Here is a 24612-nt window from a genome sequence, read left to right as displayed (position 1 = left end):
TTTTTATCCAAACTGGGACCCCGTGTAATCAGTTCTTTTTAGAAAGCCATTTGCCCCGAAAGATTTCTATCCCGCCAGCTGGGAAATTATTTCCCCATTTTTTCCACGACTCTCTTAATGGCGGCTGATAATGTTTTTTTTTTTCATCCTAGAGAAACTTAAATGAGGTTTTAACTCTTGTACTCGCACGGATTTAATTAAAAATCCACCGGGCCCACACCTTAATTCAATCCCGTCTGTTTCAGTTTCGAGTGTCTGGATTTATTTATCTTGGCAAAACGTACGTGATCACTTTTTGTAATGCGCAGCATGTAAATCTTGCACGGCCGCTTAGGAGGCTTAATAATTAGCGGGCAACCGACGAAAAAGAAAGCAAACGGAAGCCCTTGGGTGGAATTATGGCTGCACGACAATTAATTTTCATTGTTTGGGGTGCGCGATGATAAACGATCGACCGTAATTTATTACAACAATTAGCGTATGTTGATTAATCAGCGGAATACTGAAAATATAACATATACCAGGTGCTGTTTGTTCTGGTCGCAGTTAAAAAAAATACCCACCGAGTATCTGCGCATTTTTTTCCTTTTGCTACGTATGCTTGTGGGAAAATGTTACCAGGAATAATTAATCTGTTGTAATTTATGTTCTGCAGGCGTTTTCTGGAGTTCTTCACGTCTTGTTTGCTTTAAATTAGACAATCGAATTTAACGGCGACGATAATTTTAGTTGGGGGCGTTTGTGTAATTTTGATTGGAATAATTTGTAGTTGCAATTGTAATCTTGTCAATGGGGCTAATTGAAGGTCTCAGCATATTAATTATGCCGAAACGTTGCAATTATATCAATCGGATCTGTTGGCATTCATATTGGTTATCTGGATTATCTATCTAATCTAATTTTTGAATGCCTTGTCTGGGTGTTCTATTTTAACGTTGTCTATGAACGCACAACACAATGTTTATTTTTCATAAAAACAAGCCAAAAAGTCACAAACATTGCACATTATTTAGACCATTAATTAACGTCCTGTAATTACATAGGATCTTTTAATATGACTGTAATTAATATAATGGGCGTAATTAAAACGCCAGACATACACTCGTATAAAAGAACTTTTTAACTTGGTTTAATTAATTTTTCATAAAGTATATTTTATATACAGAAATTTCGTCAGTAATAAAGTATTTTTTTATAAAATAAAAATATTTTAGTTAACAGTCAAAAATACCTTTAAATTCAGTTTTTTAGTTTTTCAATTTTTCAGTAGTTTCAGTATTTTCAGTTTTTCAATTTTTCAGTATTTTGAGTATTTTCAATATTTTCAATTTTTCAGTTGTATATATATTTTTTATACAAAACCAACAAAAATGTAAATTATTAAGTTAATTTTAAGATTGTTAATAATTAAATACGATGTAACGGTCAAAATACCTTTAAATTCAGTTTTTCATTTTTCAGTTTTTTAGTTTTTCAATTTTTCAGCATTTTCAGTACTTTAAGTATTTTCAGTATTTTCAGTTTTTCAGTTATTTACATATATACGTATGAGTGTCAGATTTTTTATACAAAACCAACAAAAATGTAAATTATTAAGTTAATTTTAAGGTGGTGAATAATTAAATACGACGTAACAGTCAAAAATACCTTTAAATTAAGCTTTTCATTTTTCAGTTTTTCAGTTTTTCAGTGGTTTCAGTATTTCCAGTTTTCCAGGTTTTCAGTGTTTCAGTTTTTAATTTTTTCAGTTTTTCAATTTTTCAGTATTTTCAGTACTTTCAGTATGTTCAGTATTTTCAGTATGTTCAGTATTTTCAGTATTTTCAGTATTTTCAGTTGTTTATATACATATACATAAAAGTGTCAGATTTTTTATACAAAACCAACAAAAATGTGTAAATTGTTAAGTTAATTTTAAGGTTGTGAATAATTAAATACTATGTATTTTGTAAAAACAGCCCCTTAATCGGTCGACGGGTTGCGGCGGCCTACACCGCCGGTCCGGGGCCGAATGCGACCGTAAATTATCCGAGGGAAAAGTTCCGTCGACTCACGTAAGACTGTATAATCAAGTAACTCCTGAATATAGTCGCTAAACCGCATTTCCTTTTCCTATGTTCTCTGCAAGAGCGGTTCGTAATTTTAGCGCGGAATTGTGCGCCGACAATGCTCTAGTGATTTTGAGAAATCGTCGACACAACAAAACATTCCCATTGCCGACACGGAACGGAGCCAAACACAATGCGAACACGTTCAGGTGCACGAGACATTTTTCAAAATAAATCATACTTTATAAATTCAATTGATGGTCCATCAAAACGCCAGCCAAAGGGCACTGGGTTAATCACCGCCTAGCAGTAGTAATTAACAAAAAACTACTAAAATTTATAATGAAGTTGCGGCCATAAACAAGGCAGTACAAAGTGTTAATTAACATAAACCCAGCAAACACACGTATTTACGCCTTTGTGGTTTATCTAGGTCGGTGGGTTTTAAATTACTCGTTAGCCGCATTTTTGGCCCACAAAATTGATCCTTTCGCATAAACCAATTTCCTTTTTGTGTCCGACGTAAATTGTGACACAATAATTAAATGTCCGCTTTATCTAAAGTCCCAATGTGGATGTTAATTCAAAGTGAAACTTCATTTATATTCTACGAACGTGTGAAACTGGCATTTTCAGTTGGAGAAATATTTTTCTCCGTATAAAATTATGCACTAATGAATCCTCGACTGTTCTCACGTCCACCCCGTCCATGGAAAAAAGCGGCTGCCAAGCAAAAGCCGGATTTACTTATTTGAACAACTTTAAAACCGACTGAAATGGGACAGTTTTCGGGTTTTGTCCTCTGTTACTTAATTTTTTATTTTTTTCTGACGTATTACGAAGATACTTACGTATGTAATTTGTGCTCATTTAATAAAGTAACAACCACATTTTATTTTAGTGATGATAATATTCCCACAGTGAATTGCCCATATGGGATAATATAAAATGTTACAACACCATTAAATCTGTAATATTAGACGCGGTTTTCTCGTCGTTAGTACATCCATGCGAATAACCATGAATAATTATGGATGTAATGGGAAAAAATCAAACAATTTTGTGAATTACACCGACAGTGCTTCGGCGCACAGTGATTCAATAAGAAATTCAAAGAGAACGGTCTTAAACTGTATGAGTTTTAAATTTAAAACGTGATGGTGGGTCAAAATTATAAAACAAAATTGACCTTATATAAAGCTCAATTAAATAACAGATTTATTTAATCATTAAAACTTTCTTTCTTAATTAAAGATGCCTTATTTATTTCCAGCCAATTACTTATAATGTAAAGTAAGTAACTTTCAGGATAGAAAATACACTCTGTATGTTACAATATATGTTTGTTTAACTGCCAAACAAAAATAAGACTTTAAGAAGTGTTAATATTAAATTAAATGACACAGATTTAATCATTAAAACTTCTTTTCTTAATTAATGTTGCCATATTTATGTCCAGCACAATTACTTGTAATGTAAAGTAAGTAACTTTTAGATTAAAAAATACACTCTGTATGTTACAATATATGTTTGTTTAACTGCCAAACAAAAATAAGACTTTACGAAGTGTTAATATTAAATTAAATGATTAAAGATTTAATTATTAAAACTTCCTTTCATAATTAAAGTTGCCATATTTATGTCCAGGACAATTCATGGTTACTTCTCCTATGTTCTACCTTCTTCTCTTCGTTTTTAACTTTTCTCTTCTCCCCTTTCTTTTCCTTTTTTCTTTTATTCTGATTTGTGAGTTAACAACACTTCTTCCCTCTCTTCATTCTTCTTTAATTTTCTCTTTGTTTCTTTCTTTTTTTTCTTTATTTCTTCCTCATCCACTTCTTTCTTTTCTTAGTTTCGTTTCTTCCCTTCCTATTTGCTTCTTCCTTCCCCAATACATTGTCTCTTGGCATTATGTAATTTTCCTGATTTTCTCATTTTAAGTTATGCAATAAGATAAATTAATTAATTGTTCCCAAATGTAATTGAACAAACAAACAGTGCGTCGTTCGATAATGGCCACTTATTATTCAGCACCGAAACTGGAGCATCAATTACAAAGGAATTATTCAGTATAGCATCAAACATTGTTACCCCCCGAATGATTATTTCGACTAACGCGGCGTCGGCGGCGGCATAATAAGTGCACACACGAGGTGTGTGGGGGTGGGCAGCCGCCGTCGTGCATACATGTATGCATGTGTTGGAGTGTGTGAAATAAGCTTCTATCGTGAGCTACATCTTCAATCAGGCAACGAGCATGTTTGTTGTTACGTGTCCTGCATTTCGGGGCCGCCCCCGTCAGCGTCCTCGAAAACGGGGTCGGTCCGTTTTTATTTGGCGCTGTTGCCACATTAATCCACCATTCTTAATTAATTTAAAATTGCGGATGGCGCGACGGCAGCAATTGGAAAAGAAGTCGGCGGTGAGCGGAGTGCACTCGAGCGCAGCAGGTGGTCGATTGATGAGTCCTGCTGAGTCCTGCGTGATAAGTGAAATCATTCCGCTCACAATTCCGCAATTGCGAACCGGGTTAATTCGCTGCGCCTCCATTATTTACCGCCATTAGATAAATTAACAATTACAATAAGATAATGGTTGGCACCGACGTAATTGAAACCCTGTGCCGATGGATAATTAGTTATTCTCTTATAATTAGATGGTGGCTGCGTGTGCCGATTTTATGCCATTGTTTCGGTTTTACCAAGTCAAAGGCTTTTCATCCATCTCCAACAAGAACAAAGGGGGGAGCAACGTAACTTCACTAGAAGATCATCATTACTTGCATCAAAAACCCCTGTTACGAAAGCTTTGAAACAATTCGTTTAAGTAATCCTCAAATGTGGCCATAATTGACGTCTTCCTAGGAGATACATCTTCATTATGAGCCGACATTAAAATGAAACCGAGCGCTTGTGGCATCCGTGTGTTTCTCAGCAGAATATTGGTTCCTGGTTAAACATTCATAGGTAGATTAAAGCTGCATCTCTCAAATAATAATGCGACTGTGAATTATTCGTTCCTTGATTCTTGACTTCGCCATGCAATTTTGGTACGAGCTTTTCCGTTGCTGAGGGTCTCAAACAAAGGACTCAAACATCTAATATTGTTAAAGTAATTAAAAATACAAACTACTTGACAAATTGAACGTGGCCTTCCACAATGATCGAGACCACTTAATTATTAACTAAGAACTCATCGTACAGCCTTTATTACAATTTATTCAATTGATGCACGTAACAATCGTAAATTGAAAAGCTCGCATCTGCTTGTCTCTACAATCCTTAAAGAATTTTATTATGAAACGAAGGCATAATATCCTTTTTACTGGTTTACCATTATGACGAATAATTTCCTGCAGATCCACAACCAGATATGAACCACTCATGTAAACATATCTTTTGAATTTACGCGAGGAAGACTCCGTTCGCAATTCTGTGCATAAACAATTCTAAAGTGATGCTTTATTCAATTCCAACTAACCTGTTTTGTTCTTTTTTTAAGCGCTCCTTTAGAAGTTATTATTATTTTAGCATAAAAGGCAAGACTCAAGTGGACCAGTTACAATTGGAATAATAAATTAAACTATCCAACGTTTGATAAGTTGCTTTGGTCAATGGATGCAGGTCATGAATAGCAATGATTGAAGCACAGTATCAATTTAGATTAATGTAATAAAGACATCGTTCATTAATATAATTCCACAACTTGATTTTTCTTGATATTAATTCAAGTAATTAACCAACCTGTGAGCTTAAATGCAACAGAGGAGAAACTGTCGTGCTTCCAGCTTCTCCATGATTTGCACTGAACCAACTTATGTTGACATATCACTGAACTTCATTCTTCCACTCTTCGTTCTCTCCTTTTTTTATAAATATGCTTTTTTTCTTATTCTGTTGGCTTTTTTGTTTCTCAATCTTTCCTTCTTTTCCTTTTTTCTTCTCTTGATGTTGATTTTCAGATTCTAGCTTAAAAATATTCTTGTTTTTCTTCTTTTTCCTCTTTTTTTTGTTTCTCTTGGCTTCTTCCTTTATTCTTACCTCCTTCGTTATACTTTTGTCTTTTGCTTCTAATTTAGAAATACATTATTCTTCTTCATTTATTTGTGCTCTTCAACTTGTTTTTTGTTTCTTTTTCTTCCTTGTTTACCTCTCATTTTTTTCCTTTCTTCCTTTGTTTCTTCTTTCTCCTTTGTTTAAGATTTAGAAATATACTTTTATTTTCTTCTTTGTTCTCTTCCTTTTTTGATTCCCATCTCCTTCTTCTTTTCCTTCTTTGTTCTCTTGCTGTTGAATTTCAGGTACTGGTTTATAAATATACTATTTCTTGTTTGCTTCTTCTTTTCCTTTCTCCTGGTTCATCCTTTTTTTTTTCATGTTTTCTTGTCTTCTTTTCTTTTTATTTCTTTGGTTTATTCACATCCTTTCTCTTCGTATTTTGGTTTTCTTTTTTCTTTTTAATTTACAAATATTCTTCTCCTTTCTTCTCTCAACAAGTTGACCAGTTTCATTTGGAATAATAAATTAACTATTCAGCCTCATTTCTGTTACATGTGTTGCCTTGGCAGGTGATTAATGTAATAAAGACATTGTCCATTAATATAATTTCACAACTGTATTTTTCCTGGTGAGCCATCTTGGCATTAATTCAAGTAATTAATTAGCCCGTGAGCCCGGGGACTACAAAAGCGACAGAGGGAGAAACAGTAGTGCCTCCAACTCACAACAAACAAACGTTGACATATTACCGAACTCGCGTTTTCGAGATTATTATTCAAAATAATTCGATTAACATCCCCGTAACAATCACCAAATATTAAATCCTGCCGCAAAAACATCTGCGGCATTCAAATGGCTGACAATTCCCTCCTGCCGCCCGGCCAGGTGTCTGTCAAAAACGGTGATTGATCGCCGGTCTCTTCGGATTTCGAACGTGTAAAACGGTTTTTCATCGTTTGCGGAACTTTAATACGTTTCCTATTAGACGCTCCGGGGTAAAAAGCGACTTTAATCCTCTTATACTGTTTGTCGCTTTTTTTTCAAATATCTGATTTAAATTTAACAGCCCGACTTGGTGTTGGAGGTGTGGGTTTTATTTTCAGTAATTTGGCCACATAAGAGATGATTAACGATAGATAATAAACAGCAGTAAAATGTTGAATATCCAGTTAAAACAGTAATAAATTTATTAATTTAAGGGTTAAAACTGGATTAATGTCACTGCTCAATGTAGCCACGTTGCTGTTACAAAGCGATACATTTTTAACCATATAAAGTAAATAATTTTTAACGATTTTTATCAGACAAGTGCACGAACTGGGGGCGAATCCGACGTTAATTGCAAAAGAGCTTATGATTTTCATTTCTATGCTAATGCAACGAAAAATTAGTGACGTAGTGGATTAATTCTAAGCGCTAATTGTGGCAGTAATCCCGTTTAAAAAGTAAAACGTGCATAATATCGCCGTTTTAATTTAATATTTCGTCCGGGCTCGGTTTTAATTTTTGGGGCCCCGGATTGTATTAGCGAGGATGTGAGGCGGAAAGGTCGCAACGAATAATCATAAAAGGTGTATTAAGAAACTAATTCGTTGGTGGTGCAACGGGAAATCCGACTATTCTCGCCCGGCAAACCTAAATTATATTTTTAAATTAGAACTACTTCCGGTGAATCTGATATAATTACACACCAGTTCGTTCATTAATGTTGGCAGATTCGTTTACTTTATGAAAGACACGAAGCTAATTAAACCACACTTACACGCATTTGCAATGAGTTATTACAGATGTAATTATAAGTTTAGCTCAATAAACTGAAACGTTAAAGGCACAAATCAATAAAATATTTAGTTTAAATCGACTTGTCATGATAGTATTATTCTCCAGTCGGACACTCATGAGTTGGCTTCAATAAATCGAAGGCAAATCTTGAAATATAGCATTACAGTCTATAATCAGTTACGAACTAACCCATTAATAACGTATCCAGCAGCATCAATTTAAAATTCCCTTTTAAATGCCTAAACGGATGATAATCACATAAAGAGGCGAATTGACTGATGTACAAACTGACTCAAAAGTTTCAAACGTTAAAAAACAGTTAAACATATTCTTTCTATCTTTTTACGCAATAAAAAGCTTTCATAAATTATTAAGAGCTCGTTTAAAAGCTACATTATGAAGTCTTTTAATTTTTGTTTCTAAATTTTACATATTTTTTATATTATTTTGGTAATTTTATTTTAGTTTTCTTAAAATGTTACTAGTAAAGTTAAAAAATATAAATTTTATTTTAAAATATCCAATTTTATGTATTTTTAAAGCAAGTTTATTGTAAAATTATTTAAAAAAGTTCTTTATAAATTTTGTGTATGTAGATTTTTGATGCGTTTATTGAAAAACTACGAAAGTTTCTTTTTTTAATTTAAACAGTTTTTTAATATTAATTGAGGTCCAGTTTTTCTAGATTGTGTATGACACATGAAAATAGTAATTTAGTTTAGACCTTAAGCACTTTCACGCTATATTTATCGGCCCCAGTTAATTAAATTTATAGTCGATAATAACTTACGTCCGATTATGAGCATTGAACGACATGTCCGACTCAATTTTCCAAAGCAAAACTTAAAAAAAAACCACCTCGTTTAATCAAGACACTTCTGACGCGGAGTGTAGAGCGAGATCCGCGTCTACGCAGGAACATCAAAAAGAAGCAAAGCAGAAGAAGAAAAAAAAGGCCAAAGCAATATCATAACATGTATTAAGTCGTTCTTTAAAGAGTAAACCAGTTGTGCGCGGTCAAACGCACGACCTGTTCAACATGGAGGTGGTTGATCCTTGCCACGCTTACCTTCGTTTTCAGACGTCGATATTCGGGCACGCGAATTTTAGATCGAATAAAAAATTATTCAGAAACGACACCATGAAAATGGTTTTAGTGATCCACCCCATTTTGTTCAAGGGTAACAAGGGATAACTTTGAAATTAAATAAATTACTTGTTACTGTTAATGGCTGAGAAGATAAGTTAATTTCCCATATTATTAAATAATTTAGTGACCTAGTGGTAACTAAGAACAAATTTGTCACAGGAAAATAGATAACTGAATAATTCAAAAGACAATTCTGAAACTAAGGCCAAAAATCCAAAATGGAGACTGATTATAAGACCAAAACATCGATGTTTTGTTTCTTACGAGTCCCAATCTCCAAAAATCAACCCTATAGAAAACATGGGGGTTACGTTTGTAACCAAATTCGACATAAAAAATTTTACAAATATAAATGGACTCATCACAGTCATTCAAAAAGCTTGAAGGAATATAGACATGTTATATATTCATGAAATGGTCGAGTCTATGCCACGGAGATGGGCCAAATATTTAAAACAAAAAGGATATTATACAAAGTGTTAACGTTAAATTACATAACACAGATTTAATCATTAAGAATTCCTTTCAAAAGTAAAGTTGCCATATTTATGTCCAGCACTATGCAGACAAATATTTAATTAAGTTAAATAATTTAATTAAAAAGTTTTGGAAACAATTTAAATATAAATAAATAACTGTTGTAGGTAATATCAATCTTAACAACTCATCAACTGTTTTTAATATCCATGAAATCTGATATAATTTCATAAACACCTGTAAAATTATATGTCATTAAAAGTGATCTCCTCGAATTTAATATGATAATTCATCGTGTATGGCGAGATAAATGAAAGCATAAACCCGCTAGAAAAACTGGTAAATCGTTTAACAATTACGCCTTTTTGTTGTTATTATTTTATCCCTCGTTTAGCCGTAAATGATACCAGTATAAACCTAACGAAATAATATCGAGAATAAAAAATCCTCCGTCCTTTTATAAAAAAAAAATGGTAATCGTAGCTTGCAGCGTTTCAATTGTGTTTGCAGAAAACCTTGTTGATCGTTTACGAGGCAATAAAAGTGCAATCAGATTTTTGAGTGACGGTCGGATATTAAAACGTCTCATTCGCTGTGCAAATCGATAAATGAATTATGCCCCGTACTTTCCGAACGGATGAAAAATTCATCATCGGCTTTCCTAGGCTGGACACAGTTTCGAATTAGCACCGACGGCCAATTGACCTCCCCCGAAGGGCCGAAACTTCATGCATATGGAGTCCGGTTCTGATTGTTATCCGAATTAAAACTTATCGTCACCTATTTCTGGCTAAACTCCATAACACAATTTCCACCACGAACTCGCTGACTGTGTGCGTCTACGTTCGGAATACTAATGGAAATTTTCCTAGTTTAATAATGGAAATTATTCTAATAAGCGGCGCCGACTTAACTGTTAAAACCTACACTACTATGCTGAGCAACTTTAACCTCCTAATTGTTTCCCCCACGTGTGCGTTAAAAATTCACCAATCATCACCCCCTCCAAAGAAATTTTTTGCCCCACCAAAAACATTGCGGCCAACCAAGGAAATTTAAAATTCACGTCAGCGTACAACTTACATCATAAGTTCTCCCGCGGGTCCACTACGCTCTTCCAGAAATGTCACTCGCAATACGGATTCGAATAAATAACGGGAAATACGTATTTTTGTATCGTTACTATTTCACATCTAGGCGCAGAAAAAGCAGTGTATTAGGAACGCTCAAAGGAACGATATTTCGCGACACTTGGTTTTGTGTTGTTGAACCTGTGCGAGAGTTTGATCTCATTTTTATTTCACGTAAAATTTGCTCACGTGTTTCAAATGGGAATAAAATAAATAGACATCAAGTCAACTTAGGCTCATTTATTTGCTTTTAAATAATTCACAAAATTGGCAGTGAAGTAAACATGTAAACTGTATCAACAACAAGAGAAGAAAAAAGGAAGAGAAAGAGATGAAGACGAAGGGAATGAAGAAAAAATAGAAGTATTTAAACCAGAATCTAAAAGGAAAAAACAAGCAAAAGAAAGGGGAAGAAAACAAATGTGAGGTGAGAAATGAAGAAAGGTGAACAAAAAATGAAGGGGACGCAGAGAAAGAAAAGAATAAACTAGAAAAAGTGTATTTCTAACCAAAAGCAGAAGACAAAAGAATAACGAAGAAGTAAGGAAAAAAGGAAGAGAAGTGAAAGGAAAGGAACGAAGAAGAAGAGGAAACAGTTTACTCTCTAATTTCTAAAGTTGATACTTATAAAAGCTTATTAAATAAGATGATTATTTATAAAAATAGAAGGAACAAGGGCAAGAAACAGAAAAGGAAAACAAAAAAAGAAGTTGTAAAAGACTGAATCCAACATATTTCAGTTTGACTCAACAAAGATTACATATTAATTCCAGTTGTAATCATCTAAATCTATGGAACAAACATCAAACAATTCGACGTCTACCATATAAACATAGTGTAAGTGTCAATATTTGCTGAATTCAGCGTTCACTGCATAAAGTAACTGAATTACAAAACGGCTGGTTATCGATTTGGTAAAAAGTAACGTTGCGGAAAAGGGGCATTTAGCGAATAATGAGCGAGTAAATATTAGCGTATGCCATTTAGTCATGGTAATAGATGTTCATTGAAACTGCTGCATTTACTTTAAGACCGACATCAAAAGCCGGTTAATGAAGCTCCTAGACATTGAAATCTTGACAGAATTACTGCATCAGCAACTTATTGTAAACCCCCCAAAATTACTGATAAATTCGCCTTTCACGTAGTTGATTCCCATAGAAACTTAGTCGAGACTTTCATATTACTTGACGGCTTAAGCTTTAAAGACAATATCTGATTTGGTGCAGTAAATACGGAGCGTCGAGCACAAATGGGAATCCTCTGGTTTCGGGATGTTTACTTTTAAACTGCTGCACAAATTGGATTTGGATTTAAATTATGCCATTAAATCCGGTACACAAACGTGATCGTTCGATAATAGCCATTTTTAATCCGTTTTGCACCTGAATAAAATGTTTATTGTATAAAAATGGCGGAAGTGCAGGCGCAAAGTAATTGCAGGAATATTCAGTAAACTATAAAAAAATCTCCCGGTTTCCCTTTGACGAGATTACTTTGTATTTTGCGGAGATTTTACAAAGGCAGTCATCTTGAGCATCCGTTTCTTTCGCGCAACGCGGCATCCTTGAGGTGAGCGAAGGAGCGACTGTGTCTCATTGGAAGGGGGGTTAGATAAATTAGCATGCTATTAAACTCGTATTAAATTCCTTAAATTCCGACGCCACTAGGGTTATTTTGGCCTGAAGCCGCAAGACAAAGCCGAACTGTCGGTCACAAAATCAACATGATATGAAATTTTTGTTCTTTCAACCGTGAAATACAAGACAACCACCCTTTTCCTTCGAGATGCTGTTCGCAGCGGGTTCAAATAAAAACCCGGCCCGGCACGAATCTTAAATACGATCCCGAACGTTCCATATTTCCTCCAATTTTATAATACGCTGCAGCAAAAAACTGATCGACTGATAACTTTATGATTTTGATCAGGGCTTTGTCCTTCCCCGTTTCAGACTCCAGGTAAAATTGATGGGGGATTTAATTAAAAACTTGGGGGGATTAGGAAGTTCGGTTGCTTGCATGCGACATATTTTGATGCAACTTCCGGAATTAAACTCTAATGCACAAGTTCAAAATATTTTCTCTTAGAGGCGGACCGCGAAGCTGTTTGGCGCCAACTTTGTCCGAAATCCCACTGTTTCGAATTAAGGCTTTGTGTCCCGGGGATCTTTAATGCGAGCTGTTTCGGGAATTGCTTTGAAGCGACTGTTGCCTATGAAACAAGACGTTGCATATTTTCATTAGTTAATAGAAGAACTTTGCCTCTTCAAGTCTTAAAGAGATGCACATACTTACTTACTTACTGTTCTACACTATAATTATTTGATTTCATGAAGTGCAAACTTTTGCCAGCCAAGTTCAAAGCAAAGAACTGAACAAGGAGTGCCACACTCGTATAATTCAGTGATATTCGAAGGGCCGTCGGTCGGATTTTGGAGCTTGGATCGGCCCAGATGGAATCCGTAATTGCACCGGGGCGACAATAGCTGTAATTTGCCGAGCCATTAACTAATTGACTGGTGCCTCGGTTGCTGATTCAACGACGCTGTTCTCAGTCAAATTAGGATTGTCTTTGTTTTGTCCGACACCGAATCTTACATGATTCACTCCGTCGCCTCGTTTCCCTCCACTCGATTTTCACTCTTGACTACGCCTCGCATTGTAACTAATACACAGTCGATTCCGGCAACCGTTCCGGGACTACAGAATACGGATCCGGACCCGGAGCACCTAATCACATTATCAAAATCGATAGTTTATAATTTGATGATTGTGTATGAATTAGAAATGGACTAATTAATGTAATGAAATTTCGATGATTTGCACACAATAATAATAGTAATAGTTAATTATATTTCGCTCTTTCTACTTTCTGGATTCAATCATATTTCACTTAATTTAATTGAAATATTCATGGATTTCCATTAAACAATTTCCATTATGTTTTCAATACTCTAATTATTCTGCACATAATAATCCAACATTTTATCGTTAAAAAACCTTTAACTTCTTAATTTAGCTAGTAGCTAGCTATGGCGAGTGGAGTGGATAATTTTAATTAGGTAATTAGTTATCTCGGTTACAGTTTAATACCAGCCGGCATTTTTCCCGGCAATTTTCCAATAGGAGCAACGAAAATCAATATAATCTGTAACTAGATAAAATTAACACGACGACCCCGTGCCCAAATTAATTATTATTAATTTAATCTACATTATGCCGACAATAGATGTGTTAACCCCCACCCAAAACGCCCCGAAACGATACCACCAGATAATTTGTAACCCTTCCGCGGATGCTGATGTACAGGAGCATTATCTTCATTTATCACCTGCGTTGGAGCCGTACACGTGCGTACACACGCCGATCAAATAAATTGAGCGACGCCGACGCCACTGAATTATTACCCCGTACAATCTGATAATGCGTGCTTTGTACGGGAGACACATAAAAAGGGCCGGGACGTGCCAAGATGGGAGATTCTTTTACCGAAAGGAATTCACAATTATCTTAGGCTTTTATCTGTGTCAAAGTGGTAAATCGACTCTGTAGTCGATAAATATGTAACACATAACAAATACAAATAGTTTTAACTAAGTCTTTGAATTCACTGTTCAAGTTTAAAAGTTACTGACGTAGATATGGTGCTAAAACAGAATTACTTGTAATAAGTGACACTTTAAGAAGAATAATTTGAAATAATTTTAATGAAACTTTTTCAGTTTTCCTTCAGAAATAAGAATTCATGGCTATATTAAAGCTTTTATCAATGCCAAAATGATAAATCCACTTGTTATTCCACAAATATGTAAAAAAATTACTGTATAAATATTTCTAAATAACTTATTTTGATAACTTTAGAAGTTAATGACGTATATGTGATGCTAAAATACAATAACATCTAACAATTGGCATAACAAGGAGAATAAATTGAAATAATTTTAATAAAACTCTCTTTCAGCAGCAATAATTCATAACTATATTAAGACTTTCATCAATGTCAAAACATAAGACCTGCTTATCATTCCTTATATTTGTAAGAAATTTAAACAAAACCACTGTTTAAGTAATTCTAAATGAATTATTTAAGTTAATGACGTAGATATGATATGAAACAGATTAACATCTAATAAATGACTCCATAAGGAGAATAAATTGAAACAAACAGTAATCTTAAGCCTTTTATTAATGTTAAAGTGGTAAACGAATACTATGATAAACCCAGCAACAAAATAAATAACTTTGGCCACTTTAAATATGTGAAGGATAACAAAATATACTTCTGAAGAAGATATGAGAATAAATTGTAATACTTCTAATAAAATTGGTACAATTCTAGTAGCTTCCTTTTGATGTAAGTGTATTTTGTGGATATCGATCGAAGACGTATTTTAAGTGCAACTCCACGGAGATATTTTACTCGCTTCGCGAATTGTAAATTATTTCCTATCCATTCAGTGTGAAGGTATAGGAAAACAAGCATTAACATCACATTTATTTATATTCATGAGGGTATTAAGTTGTTGTTCTGCGTCATCATAACGTATATACGTCGAATCAATTTTACGCTTACCAGAACCTGAATATTGTGTTTAGTTTATCTCTTGTAGATTTGCTTCGCGTTGTTTTTATTGGTTTGCTATAACCGAATATTGTTCTTGCCATAATAATTTGTGTATTGTAAATGAAAACAAACCTTGTTTTATTACTAGGAAAGTGTATTTGCATAAGTGGGTAGAGAAATAATTACTATTTCAAATGTCGCAATTATAATTTACAACCTGTTCAAACCCACATTTTATAAACTGGATGATTAAACTGTCAATGTATTTTTTAAAATTAATTCTGGCCGCTTTATTTGCTTTAATTTCAGTCAGCTATAATAAGTTTAATTAGTTTTTTTTGCCTTGTTTCTAATATCCAACGTTTGTCTCTTAATTTGTTTATTTAGCATCATCATCATCATCATCATCATCCAGTCCCGGACGTGAGAAAAAGCGCGGCAAAACGTTGCGTAGTAAGATTGTGCGCTTGGCGTGAACCTGACCACCGCAAACTGGAACCGCCATCCGGTGGCGTCTGCGAACTGGTTCGGGTTCGGGCAAATGACCCCTCGAGGTGCCGTTTACTACGCCGCAATGTGGTACCAAATGTCTACCTCTGGAATACTTCTTTAGGCTTCTAGTAGAAGTATTAGAAAGTGACTTTCTTGTTAAAGTTTGGAACCCACAAAGAATTACGTTCTTTAAGTCTTTCAAGCTCTTTTAATGAACTAACTGATCGAAGCTTTAAAGTTTCCAGACTCAAATTTGTGTGTAATTTGATCAGTAATATTTAATTAATAATCGTTTTTGGTGGGTGGCATGGTGGGAATTATAATTTGCGTGTACTGTGCGTGATGGACCGGTTCAATTGCACCTGCCCACCGGATCATCCGCAGGACAGTCACCGCACAGCATCCCGTGGCCTTGTGTCCGCACCGCGTGCTGGACCGAACTCTCTTGCACGTCACGACGTTCAGTGACTGACACGACATCGATACCATCAACGTCTACTGCGAACAACCTACAAATTATCCTGTCCGACACTCCTGCAAAAATAACAATGAGAAACGCTTGCTTGTTTACTTAGACGAATGGTAGGAACGTCTTCCTAAATTATTAACACGTTATTGACAATCGATTAGTAAACTTCAATCAAGTAGGTCATACATAATACAATTTAGTTTAAATTCATAACTCATTTTTCAATAAAAGCAAGAATTAAAGTTTTCATCTTTATAAATAAATACAAAGATTTTTATTGGAGCACCTAGATTAGAGACAATTTTTCATCAGGGCTATTATAAAATGTTAACAAAACACGCAAACTCACTATTAATAACCCATTACCGTATTACGGGCGCATTAACTTAATAATATTGCATATACTACTAGTATGTACTACTGAAAGTATTAAAAAGTCAAATAATTGTAATTAGGATCCAGTGGGGGAGATTTGAGGAAATATGAACTGTTTCTAATGTCTTAATCCATTATCTTAGGCATTCGGGACACATTCGACCTGAAGATGACAGATGCGATGCCGGGACCCTCGGAAAAAGGCCCGGGATTTATTTACTCACTATGGGGATACATACAGATCCGGATCACTGTTCGGTTGAGCGTGTAAGATTGGACTAACAAGATACAAATCGATACATTAATTTAATATCGTGGACAACGTGCGCCATACTAAAACTTCATAATACTTTCTTGGTGTTACGTGGAGTTTGGGGACGGGAACGAAATTTCCTAACTCCTGTAAGTAACTTAAGGTTTAATATTTAGTAGGTTTTTAAGAAATGTATAAATGTTCTTATGTTTTCTTATAAGAAGCTCTAATGGAGAACTCTGAACTCTTCTTATCAGCCCACTGATTCCAAAAAAGCATTTACTCTAAACTTTAGTTTGGAGACAACAAGTTCATATCAATAGTGTTTTTCTATTATTGAAGATTGAAGATTTATTATATACTTAAGAGGTAAATGAAATTTACTTATATTTTCTTGAAGTATCTTCTTATTCAAGCCATTCTGTATTAGATGAACAGTCACAATCAATCTTAATTTTGAAGATATCTTTCTTAAAACTACGTACCACATACTTCATAGAGATTTACCTGAAAGATAAACTACAGATTTACTCTATGAACATCTCTTTATCAGCTCATTCATTCCAAAGAAGAAACTATCGCCAGAAACTTTAGTTTGGAGAAAACAACTACATAAACGTATTGTTTAACTCTTTATAAAATTATTAAAGATTGAAGGTTTATTACATACTTAAGAGGTGAATAAAGATTTACTTTTTATATTTTCTTGAAGTATCTTCTTATTCAGCCATTCTGTATTAGATGAACAGTCACAATTAATCTTAATGTAGAAGATGTCTTTCTTAAAACTACGTACTACATACTTCTTAGAGATTTACCTGAAAGATAAACTACGGATTTACTCTAAGAACATCTCCTTATTAAGTCATTCATTCCAAAGAAGAAACTATCACTAGAAACTTTAATTTGGAGAAAACAACTACATAAACGTATTGTTTAACTCTTTATAAAAGTTATTGAAGATTGAAGGTTTATTATATACTTAAGAGGTGAATAAAGATTTACTTTTTATATTGTCTTGAAGTATCTTCTTATTCAGTCATTCTGTATTAGATGAACAGTCACAATCAATATTAATTTAGAAGATATCTTTATTAAAACTACGTACTACATACTTCTTAGAGATTTACCTGAAAGATAAACTACGGATTTACTCTATGAACATCTCCTTATTAAGTCATTCATTCCAAAGAAGAAACATTCATCAGTAAATCTTAGTTTGGATAAATCGTAATTAATAAACTTTTGTTAATATTAATTACAGATTTAATATTTACTGTGTCCTTTAAGGTTGAATGAAAGTTTACCTCGTACGTGTCACCGAACGTCTCCTTATTCAAATCAGTCATTCCGCCGGGGGATGAAAAAAAAAAACCGCGATCAATCTTGGTTTGGTAGTAAATTGAGCAACTGATCATCAACGACTCAGCGCGACGAAACCCATTTCACAATCATCTGCTACCTGTCCATCCGAATTTATCTGCATCTCGCGCCACTGGCTCAGAAAAAGGGGGAAACCGGGACGTACGTGAGATTATTCCCCGGGACGTCGGTGTGTTTTATTAAACGGCCTTATTGATTGTTATCGGGAACGTCCCGACAGTCGCACTATTCGAGGTAATTTAACGCCGCATTCGGCGAGCCATTGTCATGCATTTTTTATCTTGTGGGGGTGCACAAGTTTACAACATAAAATAGTGAAAGGTGCTACAATCTGATTATTTTGTATAAATCCTGGTGGCAAATTAATTCCCGTGCGACACTTCAGCGTTTGTTAACCGGGCAAGGATTAATGTTGTTGCAGGAATGGCCCCCCAATATCTTAAGCCGCCGCTTTCCGACAACGGGCGCAGTTTAATTGAATGTTAGGTGGTAAGAGGTATTGCCCCGCAGATCTTACATCCGCACCGCACACTCGATCTTCAACCTTTGAACTGTAATTTCGCTAATGCCACCACCATATTTTCCCCTCGCACGTGAAATACGGACGGTAATGGAATGTGAATGCACTCCTGGACATAATTAATATTTCTAAAGGCTCTGGTTATTAACTAAAATTGCTCCACCGTGGTGTAAGTGTATTTTTAAGAGGGAGATAGTTTAACTAACTTCAAAGAGGTCTTAGGTGGATTTATTATTAAAAACAACTGAGGAAGGTTCTTCGTGAGTTCCATCAGGAGCACAGTAATGGTATATGATGATATAATGGAGACCTGTCAACGTTCATTTTAATGTGCCGTTCATGTCGGTGGTAGGTGTAGACAAGGTGGTCCAGTTTAGAAAAAACGTAGTGTGGAAATTCACGCCACTTACAAAATTGCCCGGCGTGATGTATGGTGAGATGGGTCGTGAAGCAATCATTATCTTCATTTATTTACTCTAGGCTTAGAAAGTCAGAAGATTTGCTAACGGAAGATCTGGCCGGGATTAGAAATAATTTCATTGTGGGCATTTTTGCTTTGGTTTATAATTCCCCAGCAGCAGTCCATTCTTTGGGCCTAATACAAACATCGTCTGAAAGGAAATGGTTCCACACATGTATATTACTTATCTCAGATCCTTAATTAAGTACACGGCATTCATATAATGCACAATAGTGAGACAGATAAATAACTATACTCTAGCATGCTATTATTTTATCTCTCCTGTACTATGTAACGCAGGATGTGCCCGCAAAACGGCTTTCATTTAGTTTCCAGCACAGATATTCCTTAATTAATGATCATCTTTGATTTATCCGTATCCTCCATGTTAATGATATTGTTGAAAAGTGCTTGAAGTCGTTTGTCGGCGTCTGTGAACTATTTCATTATTTCATTTGACGCAATATATCAAATAAACATCGGATGTTTTTAACGGTGATATCCAGGATGAACATGTTAATTAGGGATCATGTCGTGGTGGACGGCAAAGCTAAATGAGATGGCTCCGGGGTGATTTATTTTTATTGCCTCACGTGGAACAATATTGAAACAATAACCTTCTCCTGTAATGTTTCTGAAACAAGTGGTTGTTTAATATAAATCAATTTTAGAGTCTCGACCGGTCAACCTAAAGAAACCATAAAGTGAATTTTTCACAAGTTAATCCAGGTACACATAAAACATATCGAGATAACATCAGGTTGTTTACCGTGACTTAAATAAATTGCGGTGTATTAACTGGAAAAATATAAATAAATGCCCATTAACCGATGCGGTTATGCAAATTTAAAATATATTCATTATGATCTGTTTAATTTTCCAGTCTAATTGCCAACTCGTTATCTAATGCAAATCTTTTAACATATAAATAAAAATAAATGAGTCCCATAAAACTTTACCCAATGACGAAACTGGTTTAATCAATCTCGGGTCAATTTGACAAACCGACTGAAACAAATTTCTAAGACAATTAAAAGGCATCGAAACACGAAGAAGCGTTCTAACATTTCTCTTCAGTAACAAAACTAGAAATACACGTTGGGATTTTTTAGCTCGAGATCTTGTTCATTGGAATTTTTTCCAGCCAATCGCATATTAAACCGAGGCCAAGTAAATGTGTAACTGATGTGCGTCGGTTCTGTGAAACCATCGCGGATGATGTTGTTCAGGTTATGACCGTTAAAACGAATCGACGAGCGTCTAATTATACCAACTAAGCGATTCCGACTTGGAACTGTTCAAGCAGAGAATCGATGCACCGATTATGCTAATAACTTCGGTTTTGTAATAAATTTTCATCTAATTAAGAAGGCCTTTTATTGAAACAACATCATCTTTGGTCTTTGGAGCAAGTCTTGACGTTGTGGGGTATGGTGGTTGGGGTCTTCTCAATTTCTAGTACGGCGGAAACGGGCCAACCTGTTCCAACGTGGCAGCTTTCGGTGCAGTACATTCCGGGGGCGCAGGTGCTTTGCCAAGGCCCAGCACTGTCTTTGTCTGAATCGTATTTTACTAGGGCGTTTTTGGAGTTGACGAACGGGTAAAGTTCCGAGTAGTTTTGATCCTTGTAAGTCTCTTTGTAGGTGGATCTCATGCCACTGAAAATTTATCCAATAACTGAAATCACAATTAATAATACTTACAAGTTAGGAACTCTGGGCATTGCCTTGGACAGCAATCTTTGAGTGGGCGGCTTCTCTGATGGTCTAAGTTCTCCATCGAAGCCTTTCCATTTCCCTGTAGCACTGTAATAAGTAATCAGGTGTGTTCCGGCCATCTTTAGTTCTTTGGGCGAGTATGAGGGATACTTGAGTTTGTTCTCCGTCATGTAGATGTCGAAGTGTTTGAGCACACCAGGACCAGCTGTTGGCAGATCACTCTTTTCCACATTTCCGTCCTGCCAAACTAAGTTGTATTATCCCTGGTTTAGCACTAACTGAAGACTTATCATACGTAAGTACTTGATACTTCAATCGTAGTACCAATTTCACGAATTTCCGGTTTATAAAAGTTCATTCTGTAGTTATCCTTCATCTCAGAAATACTTATTTTGTCCATTGGTGGAGGATTTGCCAGCAACTACGAGTAACAACTTGAAATCTTGAAGATTTAAGATGATTGGTCTTACATTCTCTTGCATAAACTTTACAAAGTCATTTGTGTGTGGGGCCTTTCCTATTTTATATAGAGGGTCATCCTGAGCTGGCTTACGAACGTAGGCACTTTGGTAAGAGCTTTTGAATCCTTCTGACCCGATCCTTTCATCCACATTGAGGATGTTAGGGTTTATTACGGCTTTTACCCTCTACACAAGAATTTCTTAGTGTTTAAATGGTGTTTGAATTGGAAGGTTAACATACCTGACTTAACGTGTATGGCTCAGAAGGTATGTGATCATGTGCCCTTCTTGTGGATGACCTGTAGTCATTGCTTTTGGCAAAATAAAAAGGTATGCCATAATCCACGTGTCCATCAGCGGTTGTTGTACACATTAAAGGTTCACCTTTCTTTTCGTAACTGCTCATTGTGTAAATAGATTTAAAATACAAAATATACAAACTATAAAATCGTATACAAGTATGTCAGATTTATGTTTTGACTGACAACTTCAATCATCTTTTAGCAGCATAACCTGAACAACATCATCAGCAAATCATTGCGGGTGATGTTGTTCAGGTTTTGCAATAAATTTTCGTGTATTTAAAGAGGCTTTTTATTGATTCGAAACAACATCATCTTTGGTCTCTGGAGCAGCTCTTAACGTTGTGGGGTATGATGGTTGGGGTCTTTTCAATGTCTAGTACGGCGGAAATGGGCCAACCTGTTCCAATATGGCAGCCTTCGGTGCAGTACATTCCGGGGGCACAGGTGTTTTGCCAAGGCCCAGCACTCTCTATGTCTGAATCGTATTTGACTAGGGCATTTTTGGTGTTGATGAACGGGTGAAGTTCCGAGTAGTTTTGATCCTTATAAGCCTCTTTGTAGGTGGAACTCATACCACTGAAATTTTATCTAGTAACTTACATCAACAATTGACAAAACTTACAAGTTAGGAACTCTGGGCATTGCCCTGGAAAACAATCTTTGAGTGGGTGGCTTCTCGGATGGTGTAAGTTCTCCATCGAAACCCTTACATTTCCCCGTAGCACTGTAATAAGTAATCAGGGGTGTTCTGGCCATCTTCAGTTCTTCGGGCGAGTATGATGGGTACCCGAGTTTGTTTTCGGTCAGGTAGATGTCGAAGTGTTTGAGCACACCAGGACCAGCTGTTGGCATTTCATTTTTTTCCACAATTCCATCCTACCAAACTAAGTTTTATTGTCATTCTTTAGTACTAACTGAAGACTTACGAAAGTACTTGGTGCTTTAATCGTGGTACCAACTTCACGAATTTCCGGCTTATAGTAGTTCATTCTGTAGTTATCCTTCATCTCAGAAATTTTTATTTTGCCCACTGGTAGAGGATTCGCCAACAACTACGAGTAACAACTTGGAATCTTGAAGTTATAGTTGACTAGCTTTACCTTCTCTTCCACAGACTTTCCAAAGTCATTTTTGTGTCGGGCTTTTCCTATTTTATTTAGAGTCTGATCCTGAGCTGGCTTAAAATCGTAGGCACTTTGGTAAGAGGTTTTGAATTCTTCTGACTTGATCCTTTCATCCACATTGAGGATGTTAGGGTTTATTATGGCTTTTACCCTCTACACAAGAGTTTCTTGGTGTTCAAATGGTGTTTGAATTGGAAACTTAACTTACGTGACTAAACGTGAATGGCTTAGAAGGTATATGATCATGTGCCCTTCTGGTGGATGACCTGTAGTCATTGCTTTTGGCAAAATAAAAAGGTATGCCATAATCCACGTGTCCATCACTGGTTGTTGTACACATTAAAGGTTCCCCTTTCTTTTCGTAGCTGCTCATTTTATAAATAAATTTAAAACACAAAATAAACAAACAATAAAATCGTTTACAAGCATGTCAAATTTATGCTTTGACTGACAACTTAAATCATTTTTTAGCAGGAAATTAGTAACTGATGAGCGTCGGTTCTGCCAACCCATCGCGGATGATGATTTGGAACTGTTCAAGCAAAGAATCGATGCACCGATTATGCTAATTAATAACTTCGATTTTGCAATAAAATTTTATCTAACTAAGGTTTTTTATTGATTTAATACAACATCATCTTTGGTCTCTGGAGCAACTCTTGACGTTGTGGGGTATGGTGGTTGGGGTCTTCTCAATTTCTATTACGGCAGAAACGGGCCAACCTGTTCCAACGTGGCAGCTTTCGGTGCAGTACATTCCGGGGGCACAGGTGTTTTGCCAAGGCCCAGCACTGTCTTTATCTGAATCGTATTTTACTAGGGCGTTTTTGGAGTTGATGAAGGGGTAAAGTTCTGAATAATTTTGATCCTTGTAAGCCTCTTTGTAGGTGGAACTCATGCCACTGAAAATTTATCCAGTAACTAAAATCAAATCAATATTTGACATTACTTACAAGTTAGGAACTCTGGGCATTGCCCTGGACAGCAATTTTTGAGTGGGTGGCTTCTCGGATGGTCTAAGTTCTCCATCGAAGCCCTTACATTTTCCTGTGGCATTGTAATAAGTAATCAGGGGTGTCCTGGCCATCTTCAGTTCTTCGGACGAGAATGAGGGATACTTGAGTTTGTTCTCCGTCATGTAGATGTCGAAGTGTTTGAGCACACCAGGACCAGCTATTGGCATTTCAGTTTTTTCCACATTTGCGTTCTGCCAAACTAAGTTGTATTATCACTGGTTTAGCACTAACTGAAGACTTAACATACGTAAGTACTTGCTGCTTTAATCGTAGTACCAACTTCATGAATTTCCGGCTTACAATAGTGCATTCTGTAGTTATCCTTCATCTCGGAAATTCTTATTTTGTCCGTTGGCGGAGGATTCGTCAACAACTACGAGTAACAACTTGGAGTCTTAAAGTTGTAGTTGATTGGTCTTACCTTCTCCTCCACAGACTTTACAAAGTCATTTTTGTGTGGGGCCTTTCCTATTTTATTTGAAGGGTGGTCCTGATCTGCCTTAAGGACGTAGGCACTTTGGTAAGAGGTTTTGAATCCTTCTGACCTGATCCTTTCATCCACATTGAGGATGTTAGGGTTTATTACAGCTTTTATCCTCTACACAAGAATTTCTTGGTGTTTAAAGGGTGTTGGTATTGGAAGGTTAACTTACATGACTAAACGTGTATGGCTCAGAAGGTATATAATCATGTGCCCTTCTGGTGGATGACCTGTAGTCATTGCTTTTAGCAAAATAAATAGGCATGCCATAATCCACGTGTCCATCACTGGTCGTTGTGCACATTAAAGGTTCAGCTGTCTTTTCGTAGGTACTCATTGTATAAATAAATTAAAAATATAAAATACACAAGCTATAAAATCGTTTATGTCAAAATTATGTTTTGAC

At 35.7% G+C, this 24612-nt stretch overlaps 2 protein-coding genes across 2 annotated transcripts; both read right to left on the bottom strand.

The window, feature by feature from the left end:
- Positions 1–20462: 20462 nt before the first annotated feature.
- Positions 20463–23121, bottom strand: LOC109605174 (uncharacterized). The gene is made up of 10 exons (XM_020021745.2): positions 22918–23121; positions 22686–22862; positions 22512–22637; positions 22208–22461; positions 21900–22161; positions 21522–21731; positions 21290–21466; positions 21115–21240; positions 20805–21058; positions 20463–20759 (listed from the first exon to the last, which is right to left on the bottom strand). The coding sequence occupies exons 1-10, from the start codon at positions 23080–23082 to the stop codon at positions 20492–20494; spliced, it is 2019 nt and encodes a 672-aa protein (XP_019877304.2). The 5' UTR covers positions 23083–23121; the 3' UTR covers positions 20463–20491.
- Positions 23122–23301: 180 nt separating this feature from the next.
- LOC109605169 (uncharacterized) lies at positions 23302–24589 on the bottom strand. Its single transcript, XM_020021740.2, has 5 exons — positions 24379–24589; positions 24147–24323; positions 23973–24098; positions 23663–23916; positions 23302–23611 (listed from the first exon to the last, which is right to left on the bottom strand). The coding sequence occupies exons 1-5, from the start codon at positions 24541–24543 to the stop codon at positions 23344–23346; spliced, it is 990 nt and encodes a 329-aa protein (XP_019877299.1). The 5' UTR covers positions 24544–24589; the 3' UTR covers positions 23302–23343.
- Between the last annotated feature and the right edge of the window lie 23 nt (positions 24590–24612).

This window comes from Aethina tumida, chromosome 2 (genome assembly GCF_024364675.1).
Source record: "Aethina tumida isolate Nest 87 chromosome 2, icAetTumi1.1, whole genome shotgun sequence".
Taxonomy (NCBI): Eukaryota; Metazoa; Arthropoda; class Insecta; order Coleoptera; family Nitidulidae; genus Aethina; species Aethina tumida.
This window is presented reverse-complemented; position numbering and strand designations above follow the sequence as displayed.